At 45.0% G+C, this 26,090-nt stretch overlaps 2 protein-coding genes across 9 annotated transcripts in view; one reads left to right on the top strand and one right to left on the bottom strand.

Annotated features, from left to right (window-relative positions):
- RFFL (ring finger and FYVE like domain containing E3 ubiquitin protein ligase) overlaps window positions 1-17,219 on the top strand; it is a 53,091-nt gene extending 35,872 nt beyond the window's left edge. For all 5 annotated transcript variants that reach the window (XM_075073995.1, XM_075073993.1, XM_032789666.2 and 2 more), the window contains 5 exons: window positions 8,313-8,717; window positions 11,130-11,213; window positions 11,673-11,880; window positions 13,650-13,673; window positions 14,025-17,219. In XM_075073995.1, the coding sequence (XP_074930096.1) occupies window positions 8,313-8,717; window positions 11,130-11,213; window positions 11,673-11,880; window positions 13,650-13,673; window positions 14,025-14,215 (912 nt within the window). In that variant the 3' untranslated portion in view covers window positions 14,216-17,219. The remainder of the gene's footprint in view (window positions 1-8,312; window positions 8,718-11,129; window positions 11,214-11,672; window positions 11,881-13,649; window positions 13,674-14,024) is intronic.
- Window positions 17,220-18,350: 1,131 nt separating this feature from the next.
- LIG3 (DNA ligase 3) overlaps window positions 18,351-26,090 on the bottom strand; it is a 28,955-nt gene continuing 21,215 nt past the window's right edge. For 3 of the 4 annotated variants that reach the window (XM_075073989.1, XM_075073990.1, XM_075073991.1), the window contains 4 exons: window positions 25,284-25,426; window positions 24,166-24,340; window positions 23,669-23,763; window positions 18,351-20,388 (listed from right to left, as the gene is read on the bottom strand). In XM_075073989.1, coding sequence (XP_074930090.1) covers window positions 20,155-20,388; window positions 23,669-23,763; window positions 24,166-24,340; window positions 25,284-25,426 — 647 coding nt within the window. In that variant the 3' untranslated portion in view covers window positions 18,351-20,154. Of the gene's footprint in view, window positions 20,389-23,668; window positions 23,764-24,165; window positions 24,341-25,283; window positions 25,431-26,090 lie in introns of all 4 variants that reach the window. The other variant, XM_075073992.1, reaches the window with a different exon arrangement.

The following is a 26,090-nucleotide window of genomic DNA, read 5'->3' as shown; positions in this document are numbered from 1 at the left end:
AGTCTTCAGCTAAAAAGCCATCACCGTTTGTAGGGAGTGACTTGCCAGTTTAACATTCATCCCTGAATTTATGCGCTGCTTTTTGTGACAATCTTTCTTTTTGTTTTACTTGTTGTCCCGTTTTGTGTACTGGATTCTTGTGCATTGTAGCTGCCAAAACTATTAGTGTCACAAGGTTCAAAATTAATCAGCAGCCTCTGGCCAGGGAAATGATTTAAATGGGGAAGTTCCCAGAGTGCTTCCTGAAAGTTTTCAGGAGCTGGTTAGAATCCACACTCCATGACTCAGCCAGTATCTGATCTGTACCATGTTCTTAAACTTAGGGTGATGAATAAAGAATGGAGGCATTTGACCTGGATAAATTAAACTTTTAAAAAGCTCTATTTTAAGGTACTGCTTCATGACACAGTTTTAAAAAAGAGCTATAAAACCTGCAATCAACTCAGCAACTGCTAAGGAGTCATGTTTGTTTTGGTTCTACCCCTTCTCAGGCATAGGAAATTTTGGACTGGGAAATTCATGGAATTGGACTTTGCGTTTCTAGCCATGTTTGGATGCTCACCTGCGTCTGGGAGAAGATAACTCTTGATAAAGCTGTTTTACCTCTCTGCCCGTAGACATGGATATGTCTGGTTTTTGTATTGTGTTATATTGTGAGAATCTTGCCTAGCTTAAGAAACTAGTCTAAGGATTAAAATTTCTGAAACGTTTTTTTTTCGTAAGCAGGGTTCAGGCACGTGTGTATTCAGAACTCTGTTCTGAAAGTAGGTAGTTTATCTGTGTATTGTAGTATATACCACTGCACTAGGCATCCTCTAAATCAGGTGTTCTCAAACTGGAGGTCGGGACCCCTCAGGGGTTTGCAAGGTTATTACATGGGGGGGGGGGGTCACGAGCTGTCAGCCTCCACCCCAAACCCTGCTATGCCTCCAACATTTATAATGGTGTTAAATTAAAAACAGTTTAAATATATATTTATAAGAAGGTTGCACTCAGAGGCTTGCTATGTGAAAGGGGTCAGCAGTACAAAAGTTTGAGAACCTCTGCTCTAAATCAGGGGTTGGCAGCTTTCAGAAGTGGTGTGCCGTTTCTTCATTTATTCACTCTAATTTAAGGTTTTGCGTGCCAGTAATACATTTTAACATTGGTCTCATTCTATAAGTCTATAATATATAACTAAACTATTGTTGTATGTAAAGTAAATAAGGTTTTTAAAATGTTTAAGACGCTTCATTTAAAATTAAATTAAAATGCAGAGCCCCCCGGACCGGTGGCCAGGACCCAGGCAGCGTGAGTGCCACTGAAAATCAGCTTGCGTGCTGCCTTCAGCACGCGTGCCATAGGTTGCCTGCCCTGCTCTAAATATTGTCCCCAGTAAGAGAGCCTCTCTCTCTACAGAATACATGGCAAAAGAATTATTCAAAATCAAACTTTGACCCTTTTCCACAACAGGGAATAAAAAGTGAGGAATGGGTGATTTTTGTCAGTACAGTGAAAGATATGAATGAGATAGAGGGAGCCATAGTCCCAAGGGTGGTACATTATTGGTAATAACAAACACTTTATCTCTTTGCAAAAATCTAATACCCAAAGAATGGAACCCTGATTTTTTAAATGTGTATTTTAATAGAATCCACCCTCAAAGTGATGGCCTATTAAATCAATAGCATCCCATAGAGTCAGTGTCAAGTTCACTGAAGGTAGAATTGTTAATTGATTCACACTACTTCCATCCGATGAAGTGGATATTCACCTGTGAAAGTTCATGCTCCAATACATCTGTTAGTCTATAAGGTGCCACAGGAGACTCTGCTGCTTTTGCAGATACAGACTAACACGGCTACCCCTCTGATAACTTGACACTACTTGAGTTACTTATTCTCTACAGCAAGACTTCGGACTACCCGCTTGCTCCATAATTTACTCAGATTTGTGCTTCTAAATAAAACCAACAGGTGTATGTAGTGTTGTGAAGATTATATTTTACTTGTTTGTTTATCAACATGTCATTAACGTTATACAGGCTAAGGTAGTACCATTTTAGGCCACCATCAGGGAAATATGGAGATATACCTATCTCATAGAACTGGGACCTTGAAAGATCATCGAGTCCAGTCCACTGCCTTCACTAGCAGGACCAAGTACTGTCCCTGACAGATTTATTTATTTCTTTATTTTTATTTTTTTGCCTCAGATCCCTGAATGGCCCCCTCAAGGTTTGAACTCACAACCCTGGGTTTAGCAGGCCAGTGCTCAAACCAATTAAAGGACATGTTAGAATCTGTTTCCACTGCAACGGGATCACAGAAAACTCTGTATCCTATCTTAGGATGGCTGAAGCAGTTACTTTGGACTGGGATACCCAGTTAATATTTAAATCAAACCACTTGTATATAAAACATAATGAATATGAAAGCGAAGTCCTTTCAAATTGGAGGCCATACAAATAAATGAGTTTGTTAAAAGTGAGATTCAACAGAATGTTGACCTCTCAAGAAATACATTTTTTCAGGGTATTCAACCCCTTACCATATATATATAATATATATATGGTAAGGGGTTGAATACCCTGAAAAAATATATATATATATATATATATATATATATATATATATATATATAAATAAAAAAAATCAGTCCTAAAACATTGGAAAACTCAGATACTTGTTAAAAGGATCAGGGCAGAGAACAGTGAAGACATTTGCAATAAGGTAAGTATGGAAATTTCTTTGTATCTAATAAGATGCCTTTATATAATCACTGAAGCATCTTTAAAGGACATTAAATTGTTCTTGGTAGTGAAAACAATCTTGTTTTCCTTATTCTCCAAGCTAACTTCTGATCCTGGCTTCCTGTTTTCACAGGATAATCATTAATTTAAGTCAGGCTTTGCTGATGTTTTTTCCTGCTGTTAGCAAGGTATGCCAGGCATATTTTGGGACAAGGTCAAGTTCTCCTTGCCTCCTCCTCTTCAGCTCCCTAAGGAAGATTTAAAGTTTCTCAGACATTGGCTGACATTTTCAGGAAGACCATTTTCTCTGAAGCATACTTACTGAAAAAGCTCCTGGCAAGCTCAGGTGTAAGATATAAAACCATAGCTCTAGTTAAAGCTTGAATGTTGGCATACTTTTATCGCAAACAAAATGAGCCAAGCGAATTTAAGAGAAATTCTGTCATCTCTGGAACCCTAGTTGTTAGTGCAAACTGAACCTTTCACAATTGCCAGATATGGCAGTACCCTGCAATAGCCTTGAAAAAAATGCATTGAATTACATTTAAGTATATTTGGAGTCCATTGTATTAAATGCAAAGGTTATGTATTATTCTGGACTGGAACTATATGTCACTTCTCTAGGGAGATGAGATGGAAGGCCTGGATGATTAAAGGAGTATATTAAACAATGTATGTCAGACAAGAATGGACTTTCGGGGCAATAAATGTGAAATGAATTTCCTGGGAGGTATCTACAGAGAGGTGAATGCAAATTCTCCACATCTAGTTATGCAAAACCACAGCCTTTTGAAGCTACGCCCTGAGGAGTGGGCCTTTATCTGCTGATCATGAGGCTGAGATCAAAGGCGCAAGCTGTACAAAGGAAAGACCGGTTGTTCTGGTTCTGAACTGGCTGTTATGAACTTGTAACCACTGGAATAAACCCTTTGTGGGGTTTGAAGGACTGACTCCTACCAGAGACCTTGTTGGAGCTGAGGGCTGATCTCTGCTAAGCTTTTAGGATGCGTATAGGTTATTTTATTGTTTTCAATATATTTCCTTTAATGCTTTCACCTTAAAAATAAACACACGTGCTTAGAAATAGCTGTGTGATAACTTGTAACTGTTGGCAAATACAGCTGTTTATAGCCTTCAGAGAGAAAGCAAAGCACACTGGCCTGTTGTAGGCAGTCTGATTTGCTGGGGAACTCAGTGTAGGTAGGTAACTGTGCGGTCCTGAAAAACCCTGGTTGGGAGGGAGGGTGGACACTCAGGCCACGTCTATACGACATGCCGTATCGGCGCGTTACAATCGATTGCTCGGGGATCGATATATCGCGTCTCATCTAGATGCGATATATCGATCCCTGAGCACGCTTACATCGATTCCGGAACTCCACCAAAACCAACGGAGTTCCGGAATCGACATGGCGAGCCGCGCACATCGATCCCGCGCGGTGAAGACGGGTGAGTACGTTGATTTTAGATAATCGATTTCAGCTACGCTATTCTCGTAGCTGAAATTGCGTATCTAAAATCAATTTTTCGCGCTTCGGGTAGACCTGGCCTCATGTGTCTCAAGAGAGGTGATGACTGAGGAACTGGAAGCCTAGAGCAGGTGTGACTGAGGAACCATGGAGGGGGAATACAGGTTCAGTTGCACTGAACTGGGACAGTGTTATTGCTGCTGGTCCCTTGCAGAGATCAATTAGATGATGTCTCTCTTGTACTATGTCGCTGTGGTATCTGAACACCTCTGCGCTCCGGAGTGTTAAATGCAGGGACATTCTAGGCAAAGGGCCCTCCGCTGTGGAATGAGGTCCCGCTAGTGTTCCTTCAGAGCCAGTCTGCCAGGTTTTAGAGTATGGTGAAAAACTCATCTTTTCAGATATGACTGCCAGATGCTTCTAAACTAAAGCATTATCTCCTCTCTCATCTTCTCTGATGGCTAGCTGGAAGAGGGAAAGTATTGGCCAGAATACACGTTCTCCATTAATATTTGTGTAATGTACCCAGATGCCCCTGTGATGAGCACACTCACTGTAGGTTGTTACAATAGGATAGGGATTGTTTGCTCCACTAGTCTAGACAGTGCACAGAACAGCACTCCCCATGTTTGCACTGAACGGTACATTGACTAGATCCCTTCAGGAATCCAGTGTCCAACAAATCAGACGAGCAGTAATATTTTATATTAACAAGTGTGTGTGTGTGGGGGGGAACTCGTGACGCTGGACAGTATGCAGAGACAGACTTTCCTGCCAGTAACTCATCTTGTAGTTAATGGACTTGAATTACTTTTGTCCTGCATAGGAGCGATAGTCTCCTGAGAGAGATTGTGTGCTTTGGTGAATAGGATTCTTGAGACGCGATTTACAGTCTGTTCTGATTATGTGATAACCTCAGGATAGGTATAAAGGGGTGGAGATGATTCTGATCTAGAAATATTTTTGGGAGGAGGTTGTGCATCCTTCCATCGAGCCCCATTAACAGGTCTTTTTATGAAGTTCTAGAACATCGGCCGAAGTCTCTCAGATGTCACTGGCCAGGGATTCAGCTGGATATTTACCCTTCAGTAGGGTAAAATGAAGGAGCAGTGATCTAGGTTGAGAGGGAGCTTATGTCAGTGAGTGTAGTAGTCATACCTCTCAAGGCATTATCCACAAGAGGAAAACATCTGAACAAATCAAGCTCAAAACCCACATCCTGAATTCAAGTTCTAGAACAGCTGACTCAGTAGTGTGAATTTGTAAATCTGCTTTCTTTGAACTTTACGCACAGTGGAATTGAAGATTTTCTGATTCACCATAAGTAATTCATAAAACAAAAAGGAGTTTTGTCTTTGGTTCAAGAGTTTCTATATCTTGCTTTCAAGTCCTTATTGCTAAGGCCACAATTTAGTCATGCAGGGCGTGGAAGCCCCGGAATCCGTGACCTCCATGATTTCAGCCTGTGGCACTTGGGAGCTGCAGGGTCCTGCATTGCCCATGAGGGGCAGGGAGCTGCGGGGTAAGTGGCAGGGTCCCTGGAGCTCCAAGCCGCCACAAGTGGTAAGGGAACCCCACAGCTCCCGACCCTGGCAGGCAACAGGGAGCCCTGCAGCTCCCAGCCCCCATGGGCAGCGAGGAACCCTGCAGCTCCTGGCTACTGCAGGCAGGGGTGGGAGCCTCAAGCCCCTGGCCATGGTGGGCACCCCGGAGCTGTGGGCTGCGGGGGCAGCGCAGCCACTATATAGGACCCTGGAGTTGTGTGGGTGGCAGGGGCAGCTTGTGGCTGCCACAGGCAGTGGGGGAACCCAGCAGCTCCTGACCGCTGTGGGCCCTTGGAGCTGTTGGTAATCGGGGGACCCTGGAGTGCCTAGCCACACGTGCAGCTTCCCCACTGCAGGCTGTATGGTGAACCCGCAGATCCCCATTTTGTCACAGACAGTTTTAGTAAAAGTCATGGACAGGTAACGGCTTCCATGAATTTTTCTTTATTGCCTGTGACCTGTCTGTGATGTGACAAAATCTTAGCCTTACTTATTGCATTAACTCTAAAGAGCCTGGATGGGAATGCAAATTTATGGTGAATTCTAAAGGAAAAAAGCCAGTGACTAAATGGATGTGGGAATCAGGGGGATTAGTAATAGAATACAAATCCAGTTCACGTTCGTTGTGATAGAAAATGATCTAATGGCTGATCTGTCGCATAGGCCACCAAAGCTTGGTCTCAGTCCAACCGCCAATGGATAATTGATCCCGACACAAAAAATCTCCTTCATAACTGGCAGTCTCAAGAGAAGGGCAAAGCACTGAATCAGCTTGCTGAGTCACTCCCCAGAGGTGGTCACTCTAGAGGTTGAGGCAAACCGCCAGACTTAGGAGGGGACCACAAGTTTGTACATTACTGTGTATGCTGTACCTATTTTGTAGAGAGGGGAAGTGTCCCAAATTTGGTTGACCAGGCACCTTTTACTAGCATTGAATCCATCCACACATTTAAAAAAAAAAAAAAAAAAAAAAAGGCAGGAGAGAGGAAGGACTCAAGTGACTGTCCTAATGATGATCCTATTGTAAATGCTCTCACCTGACTTTCAGAAATGCTGAACAACAGAGTTCCAGCTGTCAGCAAGAGCTGCGAGTATTCAGAACCTCTGAAAATCAAGCCCCTGTGCCCAGCGTGATGAGGGTAGTAGAAAAACGTAGATATGAACCAATAGAACTTAAACATAAATTGGTTTTGATGCTCGAAGCCACCAGGCTCTCAGAAGAGCTCAGATTTTCCAAAATGCTGAGCATCCAGCTGCTGTCATTGTGACATTAAAGGCCAGGTTCTCAAGCACTTACCTTGTTGCCAGTGTGCTGGGCTCCTTTGAAAACCCGGCTACTCATTTTGATGCCTAAATAGAAGCTGAATTACAGTATTTTGAAAAATTGGCCATTGTAAAACTTGTTTTCTTCATGGCAGAGGCCTCCTCCAGCAGATAATTTATGCATGCTACCTGTTTAAAATTTGAAACCAGCACACAGATCTGATTTAATTTGGAAGGTCTGTTACCTTATAGGATAGATAGATCTGTTGCATTCCATCTGTTATTTACCTGGGCAGATGGGTTCAGAATAAACCATTGAAAACTGTTGCGATGTTGGTGGAATTCATTATTGTTTGTTTAAAAACATTTTTGTGATTTGTGTAACAGAATTTATCTAATTTATTTTATAAGAACTGTGTATTGAATCCAGCCACATGTCAGAAATTCTTCTGTTTGTTAATTTTCTTTCAGTCAACAGCACACATTGCATGCTTGACATATCTTTCATAAATAAGGTTTGATTTATCTAGAAAAGTGATTTTCAATTTTTTTTTTCTGGTGACCCAATTGAAGAAAACTGATGCCCGCGACCCAACAGAGCTGGAGATGAAGGGTTTGGGGTGTGGGAGGGGCTCTGGGCTGGGGCAGGGGTGCAGAAGGGGGTCTGGGCTGGGGATGAGGGGTTTGGGGTGCAGGAGGGGGCTCCAGGCTTGGGGAGGCTCAGGGCTGGGGCAGGGGATTGGGACGTGGGCTTACCTCAGGCAGCTCCCACTCAGTGGCACAGTGGGGGTGCTGAGGCAGGCTTCCTGCCTGTCCTGCCACCACGGACCATGCTGCGCCCTGGAACCGGCCAGCAGCAGATCCGGCTCCTAGGCAGAGGCATGCAAGCAGCTCTGTGCAGCTGTTGCCTGCAGGAACTGCCCTCCCCCTGCTCAGGGCGGGGGCAGTGCTTGGAGCCCAGGGCTCCCCCCCCGGAGCCAGACCTGCTGCTGGCCGCTTCCGAGGCATAGTGCACAGTCAGAACAGGTAGGGACTAGCCTGCCTTAGCTGGGCAGCATCACCGAGGGGCCTTTTAATGGCCTGGTTGGTGGTAGTGTCCAGAGCTGCCGGGACGTAGTGCCGTACATTCCGCAACCCAGTACAGGGTCACGACCCGCAGTTTGAAAACCACTGATTTAGGACATTGGCTTCAATTTATATTATCTCCAGCTTGCATATTGTGTTAACCGCAATACTGTTCTTCTGTAATCACTCTAAACCTTTGTGGCTCAGTGCCTTTTCTCTCCCTCTCTTCTGTTTGAGCAGCACATCTGCTTTGACTGTAAAAAGAATTTTTGCACTTCCTGTTCAAGCCAGCCTGAAAGCAGTCCCCTTCTCTGCCATCTCTGTCAGCGGTTCCAAGCCACAGCCTTTCAGCGGGAAGAGTTGATAAAGATGAAGGTGAAGGATCTACGCGACTATCTGGCACTCCACGAGGTTTCCACAGAGTTGTGCCGTGAAAAGGAAGACCTGGTGATTCTGATTCTTGGGCAGCAGCCTGTAATCACCCAGGAGAATAGAATACGAATCCCGCCATTAAACTCTGGCACATCTGGACAGCAGAGCTTCGTTGTTCTGCCACAGACTAGCACAGCATCTTCTACCTCACATGATGCCTCTCCAATGTCTGCAGACTCCATCTTGAGTCCAGTAACTCAGGAACATCAACAGGTACACCAGTGTCCAGTGAGAAGCACCTTTCGTGTCCTTATTCCCCGTCATTGTCAGATTAATTATTGAGGTGCTCCTTGTGTTTTTCCCATCAAAATTCAGCACATATCTTCCTTTATTAAAGATCAGTGCCACGAGCACGCAGGGCTTCTGTTTACCACAAATGACAGTGCTGCAGCTGCATATTACACACGGCTGTCCCCATGTTCATAACAAAGCTAAGTTCAGGGGGTCAAATCCTGAGGTCCTTGCTTAGGCACACACTCACTGACTGCAGTGTTTGAGTAAGGACTTCAGGCATTTTGCTGTAGAACAATTCAGAAACTAAAATAATTCATTCTAACTTGTGGGTTTCATTGTTGTCGTTTGTCAGTTGGGGCATTTGTCCTTCCTGCATTAATGGAATTTAATATTAATCTTGGGACGTTCAGCCTTATTTTTGGGTCTGGTTTGGATATATTGGATACTTCAGTCGCTGTTTTAAGGCAGTCTGATCATTGCTTTGTGTTCCACCCTTACACCAGCACTGGATACCCTTGTGACTAATAAGTCTTATGGATATTTAATATCTATACTGATACTAAAGCATATTTTACTTCATTTTCTAGCCAGGATGTTGATATACTGACAACTAAAAGCAGCTGTTAAAATGTTATACCCTCATTCTGTATTTCCTTATTTCTTGTGCCAGAAGGCATCCAAAATTTCAAAGTAATATTGGAGTTGAAACAGTGGAGGAGGAGGATGGCTGAGGGGGCTCCTGGAGCCTGATCATCTACTGATTTGGGTCTGCAGGAAATGCTTTGACTGAGGCCAAAAGTTATTAGCCCTGGCACAGAGACTGCCAGAAACTGTCCAGCTGAATTCTTTCAGAGGAAATCAGTCATCTGATTACTTATATTGCCTTGCTTTGTTATTAGGCTTTGTACTGACTGCTGTGGAATGTTTCCTTAGGACTTGTCTATACAAACACTAAGTTCACAGCAAGCTGGGGTGTAAATCTACCTCACATTAGCCTGCCACACACTAGAAGTTCCCTACTGTGCTTTAATCTACTCCCATTTCAAAGTGTGCACTGTGGAACTTTGAGTTTCAGCAGGCTCCATGCAGATACTTAGTGCACTAGTGCGAGGTGGATTTACACCCCAGCTTCCTGTGAACTAAGTGTTTGTTTAGACAAATCCTTAATGTTTAACATCTACTCTGGGCCTTCCTGGTGGGCTTAATTCTCCCTGGGCCAGCTCAGAAAGTGTGCCTCTTAGTTTCTCTATAGGTGTATCATGAGGCGTGGGATCTTGTTTAAAAATGCAGTGATTCTTGAGGACATCTTTCACACGTGGAGGTAGAAGGGCTTTTTACTGTCATTGCGTTAGCTCACATTTGGAAATACCTGTGTTCACCTATGAGTTCTAAGTTTTTGACAGCAAATTTCAGCTCCTGGCTTCATCCGCTCACCTTGTGGGAATTCTCAGAAATATCCGCTCTTAAAATGCTTTTCATTTTATGGATACTAACTAATCACAGCTCCCCTAAGTAGTAGGGGAACGTTCTCCCCATTTTTACTAAAAGGCAAACTGAGGTGCAGAGGATAAATATCATGCCCAAAGCCACAGATGGGGAATCGATATTAGCTGGGATTACAGCCCTGTTCCTTTCCCCCAGTCCAGTGTTCAGAACTCCTGTCCTCCCTCCACAGATGCCATTGTCCTGTCCCCATTGCAGCTTCTCAGGCCACTCAACTCGAGGGAAGCCGTAAACTCCAGAGCAGCTTGAGGTGTGGGAACTGCAGGAGAGAGGCAACTAATCCCTCACTTAACGTCTCCAACACAATACCCCAAACGAGCACTGTGCCCTTATGGTCATTGAGTAACTGATCTGAGCAGTCTTGAAGGGCGCCATCAACTGGGCTCTCAATGAGCAACATGGCACAAATTCTTGACATATTCTAGTGATTGTGCTGTCATGACATCACACATGGATGCCACCTCACAATGCAGGCTTATAGAGCAGTGTTAAGACTTCACATCATGATAATCAGGTGGCTTTGTGCAATGCCATTTTGAGTCTCTAGACCATCTGTCTTCTCCCAGTCCAGACTCGTAAGCCCTGTGAGAACAACATGTGGGGGCATATTGTACATCATCAAGTTTTCTAACGGGGCTCAACATGTAATAAGGTGGGACCTGAAAGGGCCAAATATAACACTAAAGTTTCAAATTGAATTTTACTTGTTTAAGCATCAGGAATGTGGTATAGGAAACCTGTTTTCTGCTAACATGGCTCTGTTTTGTCTTGTAATGACTTCCCTAATTCCACAGTATGTAGTGCATGCTTTGTGCTCAAGCTCATTCATTTCCTCTCTGGATATGCAGGGAGATTCACTGCTGGTGAAAGATTTATTTCCTCTTCTAGGCAAATGGCCACGTGCCTCCGAGCCAAGACGATATGACAGAAATTGAGAATGCAGCAGAAGCACCAACAGAGGAGGAGACACAGGTCTGTGTGTATCCCCTAAAATCAGACAATGGAAATGGGAAGGGTTCTTATAAGGATTATTTCGTCCATCACCCAGCTAGTGCAGAGTTACCCCTACCGAGGACCCTGCACAGAGTAGCAGAATAACAGTGTGGAATACAGCCACCAGAAGACACTTCTGTGTACATGGAAAATGCAGGAAGACCTTATATGCAGAGAACCTGGTGTCACTTTAACACAGGTGTCCTCTATAATGGAGGACATTATAATGTAACTTTATAATAGGAGGAGGTGCTTTTATCTCCCTCCTAGATGGCCCTTGTGTTCCTCGTAACTGGAAGGATTCATATTGCAGTATGGAGGGATGAAGATCATTCACCTTCATGGATGAGTTCCTGCTAGTCAACCTAAGAAAAGCTGCTTTGAGTTCTGTTATCACATTGTGAGATCAAATGTTAGTCTGTCTTTGTTCCATTTCAGTCTGTTGACTCGGAGGATAACCTGGTACAGGGACGGAGGGCCTCTCTTTCTGACCTAACGAGTGTTGGAGACATTGATGCACTCTCTGTGCGACAGCTGAAGGAAATCCTGGCTCGCAACTTTGTCAACTATAAAGGCTGCTGTGAAAAGTGGGAGCTGATGGAGAGGGTGACCCGTCTTTATAAAGAGAAAGACCTTCAGCATCTGGGTAAGGTGGAGGAACTAGATCGGTTTGCCAGGCTAACTGTCTGTCTTTCTCAACTCTCCGCTTTGGCATCAACAGTAGCAAGCAACAAGTCAAAGGGAGAAGGGGCTATGGCAGGGTTGGCCACCTATGTCACGCGTGTTGAAGGTGGCACACGAGCTGATTTTCAGTGGCGCACTCACTGCCCGGGTCCTGGCCACCAGTCCGGGGGGCTCTGCATTTTAATTTAATTTTAAATGAAGCTTCTTAAACATTTTAAAAACCTTATTTACTTTACATACAACAATAGTTTAGTTATATATTATAGACTTACAGAAAGAGACCTTCTAAAAATGTTACAATGTATGACCGGCACGCGAAACCTTAAATCAGAGTGAATAACTGAAGACTCGGCACCCCACTTCTGAAAGGGTGCCGACCCCTGGGCTATGGTCTCCTTTCTCTTCTTATTCTTCCTTCCTTCACTCGGCTTGAATGGCTCCTCCAAAAGTTCCTGCCTCTACCCTTTGCAAGTGAGAGTTGGAACAGAGAGGAGGCATCAAGGACTAAATAAACAAGGCAGGAGTGTGTCAGAGCGAATGCTGGTAAACTATGGTCAGGCTTAGAGAGACAAGGTGGGTGAGGTAACACACAAAAGATACAAAGTAAATATCCTTATATCAAACTCTTCAGTTCTAAAGCAGCACTATCTTATTTTGCTTATGTGTACCTTTGGCTTATTGATGAAAATATTTTTTCATCAGTTTGTACATAATGTGAAACCTGTTTACCCATATTTACCAATAATCTAAGTATGCCTGCCAAGCCTGTGGTTTACCACTGCATGTATTTACCCACATAAGAGCTTTGTTAGTGTAGACTCAGGAAAGCAACTGCTTCGTTGTGTATTGAGAGTGAGTGTGGTTGACTCGAGTGACAAAATGCGTTCTTCGTGCTTGTTAGCCCTGCCAGAGCCAACATAGCTGCGGACGGTTGATACCGCGTACTTGTGCATCATCACCAGAACTGTTATGTTCCAACAAGATGCATCCATGCATACCTGTGGCCAGCCGTCTGCACAGGTTATTACTGAGGGGCAATTGGAAGATAGTTGAGTTATACAGGTGTCACTGAGGGCTTTGTTAGCTCTGCAGATCATTTGTTCCTGGTGATGACTTGCAACAAGGAAAGAACCCATTTTAATTCTCAGAACTTAGGTTGAGTTTCAGGGCTACTAGTTAGAAAAAAACATGTATTTACTTGTAAACTGAAGCTATCTGTTATGGAATCTGACAGGAGATAAATATGGAAACCCACTATGCCAATTGTTGAGAATCATTCTAAGAACAGAATCTTTAATTTTCAGGTTTAGAACTGTATTTATTTTTGATCATCACTTACAGGGGAATATCAAGTTAAATCGAACCTCTCTCTAAATTTTGCCACCTACTATTGTTAAAGTAAGATTATAACTAAAGGACCAGAAGATTTCACACCCCCCCCCCCATTTTGTTTACTTTGTGCTTTAGACAAGCACTTTGCATATAGTCACTCAGTTTGCCTCCTGTGGGGATCTTTCATACCAGAATATAGTGAGAAAAACGTTTAGAGAAATTGTGTAAAATCACAAAATTGGAGTTCAATTGATGTCTTTCTATAAAATACAGAAATAATTTGAGTCATTTTGCTTTGTAAGGTCTTAAATTAACCGTACTTGAAGTAGACAATCTATTAGCCTACCCATCGTCCGCTTGCATAATGTAGCTTTTCTCCTCTCTTTTTTTATATTGCAGTTGCTGACACAGATGATCAAAATGGTAAGTAATTTGTTTGTTCAGCGATCTCACCACAAAGATTGTCAGGACTAGTTGTTGCTGTTGTGCGCCCAGATAGGGGAGTGTTTGTTCTAGGCACAAATTTTCAGCTGCTCCTCCTCAGATGATCAGGCATAGTCCCACATTATCATCAATGCAGGAGCAGGACTGTTAACAAGTCTCCAGTTGTGAAAAGATGGAGCTTCTCAACCTTAGTCTCACATAATTATATATAATTTGATATTTGACACTGAAGCCACTATTAATATATGTGTCTTGGATAACACTGAACATCCTGTCCTAATGCTATGATGTTTCCTTAAATCTAATACGTAAACCTCTTTTTGTCTTCAGTTTCCTCAGGCAGTGCTGGGCTCCCTAGCTCTGAAGAGAATCTCTGCAAAATCTGCATGGACTCACCAATCGACTGTGTCCTGTTAGAATGTGGCCACATGGTCACCTGCACCAAGTGTGGAAAGCGTATGAGTGAGTGTCCCATATGCAGGCAGTATGTGATAAGAGCTGTCCATGTATTTAAGTCCTGAGTGAGCAGGAGGAAGACCAGTGTTGCCTTAAAGCCTCATCTGCTGTTAGAGATGGTCCAGATCTCTACAGGTAGGTCAGAGAGACTGGCACTTAAGACCTCACAAGAAACCTGGAGTTCATAGGCGAGATGAGGAAAGGAGAAATCTTGGGGAATTGTTCTGATTGAAGCCATTGACTGGCTGTGCCCTTCATACCACAGTGCTTTACCCTGCAGTGCCTGGACTCCGGGAGCCCACTGTCCGCAGCAGACAGACATAATGAACAGCTTGCATTCTGGCCTAGCTTGATCAACTGCTGACGGGGGACAAATAATCACTTGGCTTTCCAAGACTAACACCAGATTCTGAGGCTTATTTCCTCCACAGTAATAAATAAGGTGGACTGCGGTTTTGGCACATGCCCTTTTCTTTTGTTTTGCTGCTGCTGAATTCTCCCATTCTGGTTCCCTTTTTAATTTGCTCTGTTTCAGATCACACCTCCACTGATACTTTATTTTCAGGGAACAAGATTTTATTGGGCTGGTTTCCTCTCCCTACGCTTTTTTTTTTTTTTTGGGAATGTGTAACTTTATTTTTATCTCTAGTTCCTTATGCTTGCAGGCCAGGCTCAACTTTTCTCCTTGCTGTTGCCTTTAGCTTTTTCATATCCAGAATTATTTTCTAAGCCTAGCCCTGTGAGAGCATGGGGAAACATTCACTATTGTGCCACATTAATATGAAGAGGAAGCAGGACTTCATACTGTTAAAGATACATTCTTTCCCTTTGAAAGATAAGAGGCAGTGAAGTCGCTTAGGGCATAGAGCGTCTGCTTGAAGCTCACCCAGCCTAGACAGTGTGTCTCCCCCTCCCTTGGGTTATTCTTTGTTATAACACCACAGGATGCTGTGTGACCTGCAATCCCTGTATAACTGAACTGGCTGGAGAGTCAATCTCCTCCAGTGAGTAACATGTGGGGCCCCTGAGGCACTAGTCCCCGACAATGCATTGCTTTGCTTGAACACTACTGGAAAAACACTACGGCTGTAGTAGCGTGACTTTGGTCTAGGGCTGCTTACGTTCCTAAAAAGGCGTGGGAAGACGTTTTAATTGTGAAACCCTCAGCGGTGTAGTCTTATAATGACCTCCTGAGGCCTAGAGATGATGCTGTCAAAGAGAGAGAGAGACTGTGAAGTTTGGAGGAAAGTGTAGGATGACTTTTCCCACTGTGAATCTCCCTAGCTGAGTTGTGTATTTTCAGTCTCATTTCTTGCTGTCTGCTGATTTGTCTTATGATTTGAGGAAGATAGTGATGATCAGGCCCCAGCCTTCCTTTTTCCGCCTGTTCCACAGTCCTGATGCGTTGCCAAATATGCAAAGACTGTTTGTGGAAGAGCACAAGATAACGTCTCCATTTTCCTTTTATGGGGATGAGGCTATAGATTCACTCAGCCAAAGAATTCTACCAGGTAGACAGGGGACATCAAGCACAAGCTGTTGATGACACCTGTAGGTTAGAAAGGCTCAGGAGAGCTAGTGCATTGTTTTTCCTCTATGGCGTTTTAAAAAAGTGATCTTACAAGGTGTCCTGGAAATACTCCATTCTGAACTGCCAGAAAAATAATCACTTTCAAAATCATCCTAGTATGCCTTAAATTTGACTTTTTTTTTCCCAGCTAAATCATGGTTACACTAGTGTTATCTTATCCCATCCCAAAAGGCTACTGGAGCCATTTAAGGCTTAGCATTTGCTTCAGATTGTTTTTCACACATAGCTGTAGGCCTCACTCTAATAATGTCAGAACTACTCATGTAAGCACATGGGTATTCAGAAGGAATGTGTGCGTGCGCAAACATGGTACCGTATTGGGCCAGCTGCAGCAGCTAGATATGAACGTTTGCCCACTCTAGTAAGAGTGGGACATTCCTAGGCTCTGCAGCACTAGATATGTATGTAAAGAAGCAGCCTCTATTGATGTATCTATGCACACTTGTAACAGCTGGTAATCTTAAGTAACTGCAAATTTATGTAATCTTTGCAACTATTTAAACCGTGCTGTACAACAGTAGTAATGCCTCTGCTGCAAGAAATGCATGGCCTGTGTGAGGAGTCTTACGGAGTGTCATTCATGTAGAGATATTTAAAGGAAGCTTTACCTCTGCACTGTGATCGGCAGCACCTGTACAGTAAAGAGGGCCTTTACTTTTATTGGGGGTGATTGCTGTAGTGGAAGGATGGGAAGCTACAGCCTTGCCCCTTCTTTCTGTTTCTCTTCATTTTGTTTTGAGAACTGCTACTTCTGGACATTGATGTGTTAATCTCTGGCTCAAGGTCTGGCATAGACTTTCTTAACCAGAGAGGTGCTGACACACTCATTATGCCAGCAGCTAAATTGTATTAAATATTTTCCCCCTGTAAGTAATTGGTGTAGTTATTAGTGAGCTGTTCAATCATGAATGGGAAGAGGTTGTTTACACCAATCTCTACCCATGGGCTAAACTTATGAACCCCTCTGTCACATTCACTGTGACAAATAATGGTCAGCAATAACTGTAAGATAGGGGGCTTAGGTGGAGGAAGACACTTTCCCTATTCAGTGAGCAAGTTTACTTTACTTCTGCCTCTGTCCTACTGCAGAAAGGCCCCAGTGCAGATCAGTCTCTGCAGGGATGACTTTAAGAATGAGATGTACACACACCCCTTAAGCTTAGAATTTGCCTTCCTTTTCCCATTGCAAAAAATGATGCTTTGCTGTGGGGGGTGACTGATAGAATTTATTTTAAAGTGAAACTTTAAAATAGTCCAAGGAAACATGTTCATAGTCCAAAGGAATATACTGGTCTGAACTAAACTGTATCCAGGTGCTTTATGTACATTGTACACTTGTTCAAATGTTTGGAAAGTTAATGTTCTACTTGAAATGGCTTCTATTAAATTCCTTTAAATCCTAGTTTAAACAACTAGTTTTGGTACAGAGTTCTGCTTTATAATTTTATAATAAAGTGAAAATTTGATTTATCCAACTAGTTCAGTTTTCTGAGTTTTACTCTTTTTGGGAGCAGTAGAGGGAGGGGCAGAAATGTTTGATTTACTGATGCTTTTGAAGTTTAAAAGATAAGGATAAGCATGAAACAAACACCACTATGCTGTGTAATATAAGAACCTGAATATAATGTAAATTCATCACCAAGCACCAGTTCCCCTGATCTAGCCTGAAGCTATTCTTCCTCAAAAGTCTGAGGAGGAAAAGAGAAAACTCTCAACTGTATTCTTAACCTTTATAGCAAAGTAGTCACTATCAGCTGCCACTGAAGGCAAGAGGACTTGACAGTGATAAGCCTTTTGCCATTTTCATATTACACATTTGATGCAGGTCTGTGTAAATATTGACAAGAGCCACCACAACAGCAGCAATTTGTAACCAACATGCAAAGTCAAACTACATCCTAAAATGAGCAAGGAAATTCAAATAAAAACATAACGTCAATCGGCCTCCCCAGCAAATGGCTGAAGTAATTTTGAGTGGCTTACTAAGCTGATTCCAAGAAGCCTGCTGGAATAGGAAGAAACCAGTGTGTTTCCTTACAATTCCTGACCAAGGTTAACATGTCTTGGCCTAAGTTTATCAAATTGTTTTATTTACCCTAGAGCTGAGTGGCAGTGGGAAATGCACATGACCATTAGACCAGGGGTTCTTAAATTGGGGGTCAGGACCCCTGAGGGTCACGAGCTGTCAGCCTCTGCCCCACACCCCGCTTTGCCTCCAGCATTTATAATGGGGGCACACTCAGAGGCTTGCTGTGAAAGGCAGCCCCAGTACAAAAGTTTGAGAACCACTGCATTAGACCATCTCTCAGATAACCTTTTGAGAGGCAGTTGGGTTAGTCCACATACATAGAACTACACTTCAGCCAAAACTCTGAACACTTGAGGTAGAAACAACAAATCCATCTGTGGATTAGAGTAACGTTCCTAGACTCCAGCAAGCCAGAGATCTCTGGTTTATGCTAGAATAGACAAGTCCTTAAGTTAGAGACAATGCCTTGAAAAGCAAGTTATTACAAAATGAGTGAGGTGGAGTGAGCATCCCACCACATCTACATGCTTCCACCATTTTCTTTAGAATAGGCCTAGGAAAATCTTCAGTGAAACAAATACAATTTTCCTTATAGTACTTTATTTAAATACTGCCATGAGTGTGAAACAGTCCAGTCCAAACCTTGGGTCTGAGTGTCCTTCCCTGGGCTAAAGACCTCATTACCCTGCTATGATCTAGAAAGCCCATGGTGCCTTCACTGCTCTGCAGTACAGGAGCTAGAAATTGAGGGGAGCACATGGAGGCTTCATGGTATACAAGGTGGGGCAGGGGAGAAACAGCACCTGCTACTTCACACACCATGGCACTAGGAGCATAAACATCATGCTATCACTTTAACCTGACCCAGCAGCTGCAGGTTTGGCTGTTTCAAGCCAGCCTTGCTTGTAACACACTAGGACTATCACAACAGTACTGTGGCAAACTTTGCAATAAAGCACTTGGACTCCAAAATCCATGATTTTTTACTTTCAAAGTTATCAAACCCTCATTAAATATCCATCTATTTCTCTGCAACCCTATTTTTTATCCAAGTCCCAGCCCCAGGCCATACATGAGTTGTCTGTTCATAACGTTTAGTGTCATGGAACAGACTGCAGTATATTTAGATGGCAAAACCTGCAAATAACTCCTCCCAAGTTTCACTCCTTGAAATCTGAACAGCAGCCAAGAGATTAGATTACCTCTACATAGCACTGATGTGACCGACTACTACTGGAACAGTCTAGTGTCCACAATTCAAGGAGGTTGAAAAACGGGAGGGGGTTCAGAGAAGAGCCATGAGAATGGGAAAAGATTGGAAAATATTCTGGATATTGATGGGGATCCTGGTGTCTGCTTAGCAGAATCTTCTCTTTTAAGAGATGACTTGATCACAATCTGTAAGTACCTACATGAGAAACAAAACTTGAGCTGGAGCTCTTCAGTCTAGCAGACCAAAGTATAGCATGATTCCAGACAGACTGGAAATGAGGCACAAATGTTTACAGGGAGGGTAATTAACCAATGGAACAACTTACCCAAGGCTGTGGTGGACTCTCCACTGCTGGCCCCTTTAAGACTAAATATATTTTTTTCTAAAACCCATTCAGACACATTAATTCAGGGAAATCCTATGCTCTGTTATAGGGTCACAGTGGTCCCTTCTGGCTTTATAATCGATGAATTCCAGGAGACACTGCACAGAAATTAGCTCTTCACTAACCTTTGACTCCAGCAGCCTGGTTGTGACAAAAGAATATCCTGGTGACACAAACCCTTAACGGAAGTTTATTTGGCCCAGTTTTAAAATGAAACAGTGTCTAAGCTGTTTCTGGATGCTGACCTATAGCTTTGATTCTTAAAACAGATTAGCCAGCAACAGTCTTAAAATAAACCTGAAGAGAAAATACCAAGCAGTATAAATGGCAGTTTAGATTAGCCTGCCTTTGTTTGAATTATAGTAGTGTAGGAAGTTATACACTGCCAAGGTTTGTCTTCTGTTCAGATACAGAACAGCCTGAGAAAATCTCTGTCCTTACCGGAAAGAAGACACTGTATAGTTTATTTATAAAAATACCCAAACTTTAGAACAAAACAGATGAAAGCAGCACCTAGATGGAATGGGTTCAAATGACGGACAGAAAGGGAACAGATTCCAATGGTGCCATCTTTTAGTGAGAGCTCTGAATTCATTCCAGCTGGCACTGATAATCAGTGATTGCTATGGATCCTTAGAACCCAGCTGTGAGGCTCCAGCCATTTGACAGATCTCAGCCTCTCTTCCACCTGCCTAGTCTCTGCTGTTCCTTCCTAGAGCACAGTAGGGTTGGGCCAGGCAGCTGCCTTGACTTTTTTGAATGGGGCCAGGCAGCTGCCTTGAGTTTTTAACAGGGGGCCACTAGCCTCCGTTTCCGGATACACTCCCAGATCCAGTCAGGAGAGACGCGTTTGGCTCCAGGGTTCTCATCAACGTCCTCTATTACGTGCGTTGCTGAGGCAGCATCGAACTCTTGCACAAGGTCTCCATCATACGCCACAAAGTACCGGCGGATTTTGCTGAAGTCCTCCACGGAGGGCGGTAGGTACAGCTTCACCCCTGTAAATATGTCCAGCAGCGTCTGCAAATTGTGGGGAAATAGAAAAAAAGCTGGTGAGGCGAAATAAGAGTGGGAAAGAGACTAGAGTGGCCTGGGTGCGTTACTAGATTAAGCGCTCTTCGGACACAGATTACGTATAGCTCCCAATGAAAGGGGACTGACAAAGGTCTTTGGGTGCTACTGCAACACAAATAAGGAGGAAGCTTATTTAATAAAAGCTTTGGGAACAGAGACTCTTTCCTCAATGCTGAAAATGTTCAGTTGTTTCAAATGGGACCTCCAAATCAAAGGGGCTTGCCCGGCAGGAGGTGAACAGGGAGCATGCTGAGGCAGCAAGATGCCCCCAAACCCAGATGGGTAGGAAGCACAGGGCCTTATCTTCTATGCTGCCGCTCTGCAGTGTGAACGCTGCAGCAGGACAAGACAAGTGATAACTCTTCCGAGACATATAGTGTTGGATTTGCAGGTGGTGCTGTAGGTAGGGGTTTATAGGGCCAACCCCTTACCCCCACTCTGCAGCAATGCCTGCCAAGAACCCAGCAGGACTCCCCAAGACGACACTGTCAGACTGAACAAACGCCCTCCAGTGCCCCAATCTCAGTTCTTTGAAAGTATTCAGCAGGCTCCAAGCACGAGCCCCTCAAGTACAGAGTCCTGTGAGCTCAGAAGAAGGGGCTGCAAACCAAGAGGATCTTGTTCTAATCCCAGTTCAGAGGCTGTCTTACCTTTGTAAATCCCTCACTCTTTGGGCTTCAGTTAATTCATCTGCACTGGGATCTCTCACACACACACACTCCTGGGAAAGTCAGATGCTGCAACTGAACTGTACGTCCATGGCTAAGTGCCTTACTAAGAGCTACAGGGCCACTGTATTAGCCCTCTAGCCGGCTACTCTCGGGACCCAGTGACCAAAACAAGCCTGCTGCTGAGATGCCCAGTGACTTTGGCAGCTGGTGTTTTTCAGTTTATCTAGTGCAGCACGGTAGCCCTCAGAGTTAGCACTTGCTATTCACATCAGGAGTGTTCTAGCCAACCCAAACCCAGGGACTATTTTCCCTGTACCTGCTCCCTCCCCCACCCACAGCTTGTACAGAGCAAAACAGAGGCTTTGCCATTTCTCTCAGTGCAGAGGCCACAAAGCTCAAACCTTCCTCAAACAGCTTAGCAGAGCCAGCACAGTCTGCTACAGGAGCCAGCACACTTGCTTGTTGAAGGGTTTATTGCAGATTGGCACAACAAAGCCCAGTTTTTCCAGCCCCTGTTCCTCATCTACTGCATCACGTGACAGCTCCTTGTCCTCACCTGCACGTTCCTGATCAGCTCTGCCTGTGTCTCCTGTCCTACTAGCCCCTCTGCCAGGCAGCTCACAGGTGGCAACGCTCTCTTCCGCACCATGCTGTCCGCATGGAACGCCTCCCCAGACTGATCCATGACCCACCTGGCAGTCACCCAACTAGTGGCTAGGGCTGAAGATCAGTCAATTTATTTAAAACCCCCAAACTCTACAAGCCTTTCAAGTGCCTAGGCCATGTAACTTCATCCTCCCAATGATGAGTCACTTACAAAGCTGCACAGGTCACTAGTTAATGCAGAAACTGGAATGGCCCAGAAGCTTCATACTGCAGGACATAATGTGATTCCCAGCTGGGATCAGGACAGACACTTCCTCCCCTCTGCACCCCGACCGCTTCCACACACAGCACTGCACCAACGACCAGGTGCAATAAGAGTAGCTGTGCCCTCTGTCACGGCATCTAGTCCAGCCTGCTGCTGGAGTCAGGACGATGGGCCCCGAGCTGCTCCGGGATGATGAGTCCTGTTATCTCAGCCACTCTGTACTCAGTGTGAAAGGAGGGGGAGGAGACAGAGGCTCAGTCGGAGGAGCTTGCTGCTACCATTTCTGCTTTTACATTTCACTGAACTCTGATTCTCAGACTGGCTTACAACCGATCCAGTGGGCAAATACTGAATCATTACTGCTTTGCACAGGATGGAGGGCAGAGGTGGCCTGCGAATGTGCACTGCGTAACGGACACCACCTGGAAGAGAGCCAGACTCCTGAATGAGTCAACGTGCCTGCTTGCCGCATCTACCAGAAGCCTCAGTAATTTCCTGCAAACCCAGCTGCAGTGCAACACATCAGCAGAAAAATCCAGTCAGTTCGCTTCAGTCTTTAATGACTAGCTAACAGGCTGCTCTACGAGGGTGGCTGGAAAAAGCTCTAGCTCTTCTACCATGCTGATCTGCTAGCACCTTCCTGGGTGCCCAGCTCGCCTGCTGGTTCTCTCTCCACGTCTGCTCTGCAACAACAAACAACAGCCCCTCTGAGCAGCAGTTCTGCTTGCACTGAGTCTCCTTCCTAGCCGAGGCTTGGCTCTGCGTGTGCTGGCAGTACGAGGCCCCAGCTCCCCTGAAGTAACTCACAGGGCATTCCCATTCACCCTTCCTCATTGCTCCTCCCCTGCCCCTTACTGGCTTCTCCAGAAGACTGAATGTACCTCCTCCTAGCCTGCTCAGATTGAGGCAGGGAGGCTTGAAGCACCCACCTCCACATGCCAGGCCTCACGTACCGCAGCTTGGCAACCCTTGTTTTCCAGACAGCCGGCTGCAGCCATGCTGGAGAACATGTCCCCAAGCAACGGACTCCACTCTGCTGCTCATAGACTTTAAAGTCAGAAAGGACCATTATGATCATCTAGTCTGACCTCCTGCACAATGCAGGCCACAGAATCTCACCCATCCCCTCCTGTAACAAACCCCTAACCTATGTCCCTGCAGCCCATTGTACTGTGCGGAGAGCGAGCAGATCCCGCAATGCTGAGTTAGAGGAAATGCCTCACTTCCCTTCCCATCGCTGGATCAACTGCCCAGGAGGCAGCTCTGGAGCCTAATCTCCGTGGAGTTGGGGTCTGAGTCTCCACAGCTCCTCAGCGCTGGATGGAAGGTGGAAAAGCTGGAAGTGAACCAATAATGATGGTGCCTCCACTTGGCAGTGGCATGCTCCAGGCCAACCTTTAGCCCTTCTCCCCAGGGCATGGCTGGCTATTGCTTGCTGCTGGGAACAGCTGCTTTACTGGTCACCTGAGAATACCACTGCTACGCAAGGTTCAGGGGAAGGTTACATCAGGCCCATAGACTCCAGTATGGCAGACACCGTAGCAGCCTAGCTGCCCCCTGCACAGCACGTGGCCTCTGCTTCAGATTTGTTCTGGAACATTAATGTGCCAGAGTTTTCCTTGTCTCTTAACTGCCGCGCAGCTCCCCCCGTGGTCTGAAGCCATCCCCACCCAGCCGTCAGTACCTTCTTTCTGTTGTCATCCAGCTGTGCTGCTTTCCGTTTCTCCCCTCGCTTCTCCTCCGCCTTCTTCTGGGGGGATCGACCAACTGCTTTGCTGCCTGTCAGCAGGAATGGCCTGGATTAGTGCATTTTGCAGAAATGGGTGTGTTTTAAAGCAGGTTCGGATGCACAGATGGAGAGAGGAGAATAAGTTCCCTGCTCTAATCAGTGTATCTTGGAGTGTTTTTATTATTTACCAGTTTGTCTCAATACTGAGCTGTAGCACCACATCAGCCTGGCTTCCATCTCCTCTCAGCCCCAGTGAGCCTCAGAGCCACAGTCATTCACTTGATGTGAACTGCAACGCCAAAACCACAGGCGCTGCCCCCTTTGCACAGTGCAACTGACACTAATGTTAGGTACATGGTGCTGCAACACATACACCTGAAGGCGAACAAAAGCCCAGCCACCGAACCCAAATCCCCAGAGGCCCTTACACTCTGTGGAGGGCACCCTCTTACCTTCTGGCTTCTTGGCTTTTGGAGGTGACTTGCTTGGGGGGGTCTTAGCAATTTTGTGGGGTGTGGAAGACCTAGAATTTCCCTCATTCTCACCACTGCTGCTGGCTGTGGACCCCTCCTCCTCTGCTACAACAATATTGAAATCGGACTTCTCCTTGGAGAGCTGGTACAGCTCCTGTCCCGCAAGGAAACAGATACTACCTGTTAGCCACAGTGAAATTCTGACATCAGATGTGAAATGCCCAGAGACACAAGCGATAAGCCAGGCACCCCCTAGGGCTCCTCTCTCCAGCACCTGCCCTCTGAAGCCTTTCCTCGTGCTCTCCACATCCTCCACCCTCTCCTGAATTCCTATCAGCTGCTCCACACAAGACGCTAGGATAACAAAGGGTCATGATTAAATACCAAATGACAACCGTGAGGCCGAGAACAGCTGACCAACAGCTGACTGGTGAAGGCAACCAAGAACCCATTTCAATCAGTCAAGGACGTGACAGGTACAAGGACGCAGTCAGGTTGTGCCCAGCGAGTGTGGTTCAGGCTCTTGGCAGACTGCCACTCCGACCTTGCTGTCACACTATGTTCACCCCTCCCTTACAGTCAATTCCCAGATGTCTCCCCATCCTTTACTGGGCTTTGGTAGAATGTGGTAAGACTGGCAGAGCTCAGGGGTTGGAGGTTACCACTTTCCAGAAAAAAGTCTCTCCATCATCCTGGCTGTTACAAGAGCTAGTGCAATGCGCTGCCAAATATTTCCCAACGGTGCACAAATGCTCTAGTAACTTGTATCTGAAAGCCTCAGGAAAGCCTATTGCTGTCCAGTATTATTATTAATCACATTTATTATGCTACTGCTTAAGAACCAACCAAGAATGGGGCCCCCACGGTGCTAGGTGCTGTACAAACACAAGCACATGGTCCCTGCCCCTTACAATCTAAATAACCAAACTGATCTCAGAAGCAGAGCAAAAATGCAGCCTGCCACCACAAACAACACTTCCAGCAGATGTCTTTGTGCACACGCTGCAATCAGACTTTGCCTGTGACTTTATGAAAGGGTTTCCCTTCGGCTTGATGTCCTTACTGTGCTACACCTGTGAACAGATTACAAGTCTCACCTTGAGCTGAGGGAGGTTGGTGGCTGTCTTCCAGTCTTTGTCATCTCGGATCCGGGTGCAGCGAGGGAAGCGGATGGAGATGCCATCTGCAGTGTGGGCTTCTGCTTTAGAGAACTCAGCACCTGTGATCTCCCACACTGGGGCTTTCTAGACCGAGAATATTGCAGATCCAGCAGGTTTCCTTTATAACTCTCTCTCTCATCTACTAACTGAATGCGTGTCTGAGCCCCCCTCCCTTTCACTGCAAGAGATCAGGCCAAACTGAGCGAAATACACAAATTAATCCTTTGAGTGTTGCTGTTAGATCTTTTACCAAACACCTACAGGCAGCCATAAAGAGTAACTGTTGTGTTTTCAATTCCATGACCAGAAGAATCACAGATTGTGTGCACATGTGTGCCAACTTTGAGATAATAAATATAACATATGCGTGGCACTGAAGCTGTCTGCAAAATTATGGAGTGATTGCAACTTTAAATATCTACTATTCAATTTTCACAAGCCATTTAACTTAGTAAAGTTCCTTTCTGCCTGACACTTCATGTGAGGTCCCTCACCAGGATGGATTTGTTGGGAAAAGTGAGTTTGCTAGGATCAGGTGTTTCAGAGAAACAGGATTTTTCCAGAAGTAAATGAGTCCTCTAAAGTAGCAGTTTTCAAGTTTTTCTGGTGACCCAGTTGAAGAAAATTGTTGATGCCCATGACCCAAAGGAGCTGGGGATGAGGGGTTTGGGAGGGGGCTCTGGTCTGGTGATGCCAGCTCTGGGTGGGGCTGGGGATGAGGGGTTTCGGGTGCAGGAGGGGGCT

This window comes from Chelonoidis abingdonii, chromosome 20, assembly GCF_003597395.2.
Source record: "Chelonoidis abingdonii isolate Lonesome George chromosome 20, CheloAbing_2.0, whole genome shotgun sequence".
NCBI lineage: Eukaryota > Metazoa > Chordata > Testudines > Testudinidae > Chelonoidis > Chelonoidis abingdonii.
The sequence above is the reverse complement of the archived record's forward strand: the minus strand, read 5'-3'. Positions and strand labels throughout refer to the sequence as shown.